Genomic DNA, 8,335 nt, shown 5'->3' with positions numbered 1-8,335 from the left:
GAATACAAATGAGGCCTTAACTTCCTCAACAAAGAAGATTCACATAATCCTTCCTCAACAGATTTGAAGAATTCAACATCATCTATAAAAAAATCTTACTCAAATACAAGCTATTAAAAAATACTAACGAGAAGTATTCAGTCTACACACAAATCTTACATAAGGAAGTTTACATACTAACGTGATTTAATGCAATACATCAGATTTACTTTATAATAAAAAAAATTTTACAATCTGATTGATTGTATTAAATCATGTCATGTTAGCGTGTAAACTATTTTGTGTAAGATTTATGTGTAGGCCAAACATTTCTTTTTAAAAAAGATTTCACTAGGGTGATTTACCATTATTCATAAAAACTCGGAACATCTATCGTTCCCCAAGTTCACAAAACTAAAATATAAGAAGGGTTTTACTCGTTGGAAAATCCCATCTAATGCATTTGCTAGCACAATCAATGAAAATAAAATTCCAAATAGATGACCAGATTTCAAGCCAGTCAGTCTCAAAACCCGAAAAAAGAATGAATGCTGGTACAAGTGAAACCTAAATTATGCTTTATCCAACAAGGTTGGACTTTGTATGCTGGGGGTTGGAGTGATTGACAACCCTGGTTTAACTTTGTTTAATCAGGTAGAAACAAGCAGTGATTGCATTATGCCTAGTCATTGATCAAATGAGTGCGCACAATCCCAACACTAGGAATATATTGTAAGAGTAATTCTACGTATATAATCGTGAAATGTAAACGTCGCATAATCGCTTATAAAAAGAGTGTGATCAACTATTAAAAAATTAATTTTTTCTTTTTTTTCATGTGGATATCATGTTTTATTCACTTTTTTCAAAACGATTATGAGCTCATCTTTTCGACTTGATTGTAATAACCAACAGGATGGTATAATTATTGAATACAAGAAACGCTAGATAGCATCTATGACCTCAAGCAGCTGTGTTATCATATGCTGTAATTCTCTCTGTGGGAAAGTAAGTTCTTTCACCATCTGCCATTTTCGTCACCAACCTTACCTTCAGTAACACTTCCTGTTGAGGATGACAACTCCTTTCTGAGATTGTCAACCTTTTCCTTTAATGCCGTGACATCCAAAGCAGCAAGAATCCCCTCCTTTATCTCTGCTTTCAGTTTTTCTACATCTTTTGCACTTGAGCCTTTTGTTATCTCCACCTTCAACTCCCTAAGTTTGCAACCAAGTCCTCCTTCATTTATTACTCTCTCAATATCCTGGCCAATCTCTTCGTTCAAATCTCCTATCTTCTTTCTTAAATCTGGAGATGAAGTGGCGACCTTTCTCTTTGTCACCCCAACAATATTCAAGTTAGCTGACCTGAGAACCTCCTCTAGATCTTTCTTTGCTCTCTCCACTTCCTCTATTAAATCTTTGTTCATGGAATCCCCTCTTACCAATTTTTCCCGAGCATTCTTCAGAAGGTCCATTTTTTCTTTGATCTCAGGATGAACTTTCTGATTAATCTCTGCCATCAGTTTCTCACCCTTTTCTTTAATCTCAATAAGCCTGCTAACCAATTTTAACTTCCCAAGCTTGTACTTCAACCCAAGATAAGCCCCCGGTCGTGACAAGTTCTTTTTGAATTCCTGCATGATCTCATCTATGTCCTCCTCTAAGTTTTGATTAGGGGGATGATCATGCAGATTAGGGGCTTTGGATAACTCTGACTTAATCAATGCAAGCTTTTCTTGCAAGCCCATCGAAATAAATACTCTGTTAATCTCCAGGTTTACATCTTGCTTGAGTTTCTCAATTGCTTGGATGGTAGCCGGATTTGAAGGTCCATCTTCAATAACCTTCTTTAAACTCTCAAGCTCTGACTCAATATCTGCAGTCTTTGACATGTTGTTGTCTGATGGCTTCATGTTGCGTCTCTTCTCTGGGTCCACTGGAATGCCTTCTTGGAAGCCTCCAATTGACCTGTATTTGAGCCTGCGGTGGTTGAGCAACTCTTTTTTATCCATACTCGCCAATTCCTATGTACAATTTAGTGTTATAAGTGAAATCAACACAAACCAACGGTGAAAGGTCAAAGTGGCAAAACTAAATTTGAACATACAAATAGTAGTAAAGGAAGTTTTCTTTTATCAATTGTTTCAAAGAAATTTAACTACCATTTTCACAAATTAAACTACATTAATATAAACCTTATTGAGCGAAAAGTCACATAGTGACATAATTATTATGTATAAGAACAGATTGAAGAAACAAGTTTTACTGTTGCTCTCTCTCTCTCTCTCTCTGTGTGTGCTGTGAAGAAGGAACTACTGCTCACCTTTAAAAATGATCAGAAAAAAACGAAGACAAGAAAAGTTGTAATTACAAACTATTGTTGTTTCTTTCCAAAATTATCCCACAAAAGTAAAATATTACAGAACGTGTATATTTAGTTTATTTCCTATCTTTGTGTGTAGAATGTTAACAGCACTTACCTGCATGGCCTTGGTAATTGCAAGCTTAATTTGTTGGGAGGTCCACAAAGGATCATTATGTGCACCACCAAGAGGCTCCTGTATATAAAAGCATCAGAATCAATAATGACAAAACCAATATCTGCCAAGTCAATCATCAATCAGTAAAAACAAATACAAAAACTTTTTGTTGATTGTCATGTCATTTATGAAACAAGTCAACAACCTGTTAAATTCAGTTAATCAGATTTGATCATGGTTTTATTTTATTTTTCTTTTACCAAAATAAGATACATAGCACATGATGAAGAACAGATTATGACTAAAAACACAGATCTTTGTCTGCTCAGGGGGAAAAAATATATAGATCTTTCTCTATGGATTAGCATACATTTGACATTATAGGCAGCTTCTGCATGTTAGCGTTAATTTGTACCGTATTAGAGAACCCGTTCAGCCCATCACTGACTACCTTAGTGGATTGAAAATTTTGCATAGGGCCACAAATATTTCATACTCAAAATGTCCTATGAGATTAACATCTATAGATTTCTCATCCTACTAAAAAGAAGGTGAGACTTTGTTGTATAACTGGTAGAAGGAATTACAAATGTTCATTTTGCTTGCAAAGATGAATGCCAACCAGAAAAAAAGTATATCGAATCTTGTAACTGTCATTTCTGGTCCAAGTTGTGGTGGTATCTGAAAACTGTAGGAATATAAATGAAAAACATATTGAAGGGCCAAAGTGCTTACAGGAATTATACCATCCGCAATTTTAAGCCTGTAATGTTCTTGAGCTGTTATCCTGAGTCTTTCTGCTGCCTGCATAAGTTTGAAACTACACCTAATCAATTAAAGCAATCCAATTCTTTTTGTTTTAAGCAACCCAATTCCAATTAATTGCAACTAACATATCATTCAACTACCTTAGGAGCAGCTTGGGAAGATTTCCACAATATTGCAGCACATGCTTCAGGACTGGTTCGAGAAATGTAGCCACAAGAAACATTAGAAAGACAGAGACCATGAGAAATGCTAAAGAGCTATAACCATAAGAGGTGAACCTGTGAAATTAATCATGGCATTAAGACCCGTGAGAGCTATACCAAGAGAATGCTTGTTTGGCCAAGTTGGAGGCGCAGGGAGTGTCACAGGATTACTACAAGTGGAACGAGCTTCCACACGAGGCACAAGGAGCCTTGGCAGTTAACAGAGCCGGGGTACCTCATACGTTGTAATGCGTTTTGAAATTGTATGGAATAGAGAGGTTATAGGTTCTGCACACCTTGGTTTTGGGCTTTGATGATAGTTTGTATCTGATTTGGTGTAACCACAGTTTTCTTCCGCCATAAGTGAGGGTTTTTCAATAAAATTATGGGCTACGATTATCTTCTAAAAACAATACCAAGGAAATAATAGTTTTCATGAAATGGAGTTGATGTCGGGGTCTCTGTGTAAGAGGAATAAAGAAGTTCATGGGTTCAGTATAATCAATAAATTTTCATTTATTGATGAGATGCATTCAATTCAACCATGAAAGCAAGAAATAAACTACCAAATTGGGTTCAATACAAGCGATGGCATATCAACGTAACTTCCATTGGTTGCATCATCCAGGCAACTAAAAGTCCCGATTAAGGATTCAATTTCAGTTAACAAATTAATATGTGGACTACTTACATAATTTAAAGACTTCAACTGTCTTAATGTGGTTTCTTTTGGTAGCTTGTGGGATAATACTTGAACAGAAAGAAGAATACTGATATTATCACCTTGCAACATAGAAAGCAGAGTTCTCTAGCATAAACAATTTATTGGCACAAGCAATGGCAAGAGCTCCTCCTGAACCACCTTCACCTGTTACAACTGTTACTATGGGAACATTAAGGCCAAACATTGTCCTCAAGTTATGGGCTATTGCTTCACCCTGCGCAAAGAACCACCAGTTCATCTTTAATTAGCCACAACAGAAGCGTATCACAGAGAGTGCTGAACAGTGAGAAGAATTCATACGCACTTGACCAAGTTCCTCGGATTTAAGATCAGCGAAGGCCCCAGGTGTGTCAACAAATGTTATAATAGGAAAACCATGATGATCAGCGTATTTCATCATACGCAAAGCTTTTCGATAACTGTTTTAAGACAATTTTTTCAGTGAACTCGGCCAGTATTTATTGAAAATAAACAGGATACATACAAATGAGAACTATTTATGCAGTTTTTTTTTCCTATTAGAAAACATCACTGTCACATCTTGATTGTGCTCATTTTTTTGCTGCAGAATAGACTGTGAAAAAGGCTAAAAAAAAGACAAAATCTCAAAGAAATGAAGAATTTAAGCCAGAATAACAATATAATATTTTCAACTATATTTTTTAAAACTAATTAAAATGACAGAGTCTTGCACACTTGAAAGATCCTAATAAACAATCTGATTAAGAGCTTGAAACCTACCCATGAGGAGTTGGCATTGCAAAGTTGCGTGCAATGTTCTCCTTTGTGTTCCTACCTTTCTGATGGCCTATAAACATGTAGGTCTTACCATCCATGCTGCCAACACCCGTTACAATAGCGGGGTCATCATAGCCAGCGCGATCTCCATGAAGTTCCACCCACTGTAAGATAGAAGATCTTATGTAAGAAACTAAACTTTTTAGAGCTGAAGAATGAAAGATAAAAGTGGAATGCAAATCACAGGCTACCTTATCTGTGATAGCCAATATATAGTCAAGAACTGTTGGTCTGTTAGGATGTCGAGCGATAGTTAGGCGTTGGATGGGTGTCAAATGTGTATATAACTCTCTGAGAGCCTGAACAAGAAACAGAGAAGTATTTAGAATGACAGCTACATGAATCTTAAAAAAAAAGTAAAATAGCAATAGACTTGCATATTTACCTAGAATAAGTGAAGGAATAACTAAATATCTGTCAGGAAAGAAGTTAGCCACTGGCCTAGGCTCTTGTTATTGTATTCAACTCATATACGAGGCCTTGAACGATGGTTCATTTTATGAAGATGTCTATTGTCTGTTCCTTACATGATAACCACTGATCTAATACCTGATAGGTTTTTGCTTCTTTCTGTATTAATATGATATGTAGGAGAGATGCTCGTTTACATTCTTTAGATATTCGTTCCATTGTTTGCCTGTCCATCTTCGTGTGCTTTCATGGAACTACCAATAAAAACAGTTTTCATGCATAAATCCCAGCATCTTTTGGGTCAAGTTTTAACCACACAAGCCAACTAGAGAAGCTTTTCATCATGGCATGGCATGCATAGTAAGTTTATTTCATATTATACTGTACTAAAAAGGGAGAGCTCATCAACAGAATATGAGATTGCTTTTATAATAGCCTTGTGCTTATATTGACACAGCCACTGCCACCATACTCAGAAAAGCTCATCCTAGTCCATGGTATCGGTACAAGAAACTGAGATTTTACCATTCATGTCCATTTCTATTGTTAAGTTAAAGCCAAACATGTCTCCTTTCCACTTTCTTCAACCACATCCTTCTGATTATTCTGCTCATCCTCACAACTCTTTCAAATTGAATATTTCTTCCCTACTGCTCCAAACACTGGTTTCAAGAGATGCCATTACTTCATCACGGTTTCAAGAGATGCCATTACTTCATCATTTGAAATTTGTTCATGGGCAACATAGCATTCAACCTTTCCCATGTACAGTTTACCCTACGATGATTACTGGCTACACATTATCACACCATATGTTGAGGTTAAGAAGGGTGTAGGAGACCTCACATTGTCTGAGAGGAAAATGTTCTTATCATTTATAACGATTTCAAGTAAGCTACAATTAAGACCTTGACTAGTCATTTTAGAGCATAACCCTAAATGTGGCTTGGGCTTTTCCTTGGATTGTTACAAATGCCAATAACTAGAAGCAATTCTTCGGCGTAAGGGAAACTGAAGAACTTTTGAAATTCACCTGTTCATACTTGCTTTCCAAAGCACCAATTTGATCACTAAAATCTAGACCAGTTTCATCAGCCATCCTGCGTACCTGCCGAAGAGAGAAGTAATTAAACATCAATTATATGAAGAGTATACAAGATTTGAGGTAAGTGCCTTGTTAAGGCCTCACAAGTCCATGTGCGAGCAGTAAGACATTATGCCTCTATATAGGCAACCACAGAATTAAACGTGATGTTTCACAGCAACACTTAGAAGACATGGCTTACTGAATGCCTCTTCATGAATACATAATCAGCAAGTTGTCTAAGCTCTAACGCCAGTTGCCATTTTAAGAAAACTTGTTTACCAGAAACATAGCAACTTATTAAACATGAAATTCTCTAGATGAGAAACTCACCTCAGTAATCTTTTTCTCTAGATCAACCAGAGGCTTTTCAAAAGGAAGCGTGACTGGTTTTGGTTTCTCAGTTAGAGGCTTGAAGTAAGAAAGGAAAGCCAAGTGACTGGTGGTGATATTTGGATCGATATCATCTGGCCATGGATAATCATGCTTCTTCCCCTTTCTGACTTTTGCAGTTACATGAAACCTGTTTCTGCTACTAATCATAGAACCTTCCAAAGCCTTGGACAAACTTCTCTTTTCTGCTCTAAATGAAGTTCCAAATAAATAGCTAGCAGAAAAGTCCTTGCAATAATATAGAGATGAGGTGGATTCAAAGCCATGATCTGTGCCTTCTCTTAGAGTTCCACACTTTCCAGTTAATATTGATAAGGTAGCCATCTCAACATTGAAATCTCTGTGCAGAAACTCAAAGTTAATCCACTGATGCTTCAACTTTGCTCCATGTCTGTCATTACATCCATATTCAAGCTCACTTTTTTTTTTTTTTTTTCCTTTTATGAAGAATGGTTCTGAGTTCCCTGTTTGGACCCAGAAGTTTAAAAGGAAGTAAAATTGAAAGAAAATATATCTTTCACATCTTGATAGAGAAATGAAATTAGAATGTAACTCTCTCCTTTTACTTTCCATCCAACCCAAACAACGGGAAGAAAGACTTTAAGGCCTTGTTTGGATTGAGAGATCATCTCATCTCATCTCATCATTACAACTTTCTTAAATTCCCACGTAAACAATTCAACTTTTTCAAATCTCAAACCAAAAATAATATTAAAAAATAATATTTTAACAATATTTTATTCAACTTTCATCTCATCTCATCTCAACTCAGTATCCAAACCTCCCCTACAAAGTCCTGCTTTTGTTATACTTCCAATTCCATGGCTCCTAAAAATGTGATGGTTTAGTTATTGTTGGTCTGCATTTCATGATTGATTAACCCCATAAATTGAGAAACTTTGAAACTAAAGCTCTCTAGGGTCAATCACTTATTCATACAGTTTGTTGCCTTGATTAATCAATTATGTGTACCAGTGAGCTATAAGCTTAAACCACATTCATTTCTTACCTCCAATGACACCGGTCTTACAACAGTAATATTTACAACAAAATTTCCTGAACTTACCTAAATTCATATGGGGAGAACTATATCACGCAGATTTCATATAATTTAAACACATTAAGTTTTAACCGAAAGCTTCGAAGAGACAAATTAACAACAATACTTGCTCGCAGTTTTTCCATGCTTAGATTCAACAGGGTAAGAAAACAGAAAAAATAAAAGAAAAAAGCTAACTAAAGCAATTCCTAAAGTTGTTTGAAAACAGAGAAAACATTGTTTTTCCATTCTCATGCCTTTTTTTTTTTGTGGCTCTGTTTCTCAGCTACAAGGGAAAGTAAGTAGGAAAATTGAATTGGGTACCTTTGCTATCTTCAAGAGTGGCCAAAATGCTCAGCAAAAACAGCTCTCAGGTTGTCTGAGAGAGGAACAAACACAATTTAAAGTTGCTAAAGACAGTGGCAACAGCGTGTGTTTCAGCGGACATGAATCT

The 8,335-nt window shown here is 36.1% G+C and overlaps 1 protein-coding gene across 3 annotated transcripts; it reads right to left on the bottom strand.

The window, feature by feature from the left end:
* Positions 1-785: 785 nt before the first annotated feature.
* Positions 786-8,335, bottom strand: LOC109009035 (acetyl-coenzyme A carboxylase carboxyl transferase subunit alpha, chloroplastic-like). Of its 3 annotated transcripts, none has more exons than XM_035683870.1 (11): positions 8,206-8,335; positions 6,783-7,182; positions 6,399-6,473; positions 5,146-5,253; positions 4,898-5,058; positions 4,461-4,575; positions 4,216-4,370; positions 3,370-3,421; positions 3,197-3,265; positions 2,462-2,539; positions 786-2,005 (listed from the first exon to the last, which is right to left on the bottom strand). In XM_035683870.1, exons 2-11 carry the CDS (start codon positions 7,164-7,166, stop codon positions 998-1,000), a joined length of 2,205 nt encoding a protein of 734 aa, XP_035539763.1. In that variant the 5' UTR covers positions 7,167-7,182; positions 8,206-8,335; the 3' UTR covers positions 786-997. The 3 variants fall into 3 exon arrangements, with proteins under 3 accessions (XP_035539763.1, XP_035539761.1, XP_035539762.1); XM_035683868.1 differs by having other exon boundaries at positions 6,783-7,306; positions 8,206-8,334; XM_035683869.1 differs by having other exon boundaries at positions 6,783-7,233; positions 8,206-8,334.

The sequence above is a fragment of the Juglans regia genome, chromosome 12 (genome assembly GCF_001411555.2).
Source record: "Juglans regia cultivar Chandler chromosome 12, Walnut 2.0, whole genome shotgun sequence".
In the NCBI taxonomy this organism is placed as follows: domain Eukaryota; kingdom Viridiplantae; phylum Streptophyta; class Magnoliopsida; order Fagales; family Juglandaceae; genus Juglans; species Juglans regia.
This window is presented reverse-complemented; position numbering and strand designations above follow the sequence as displayed.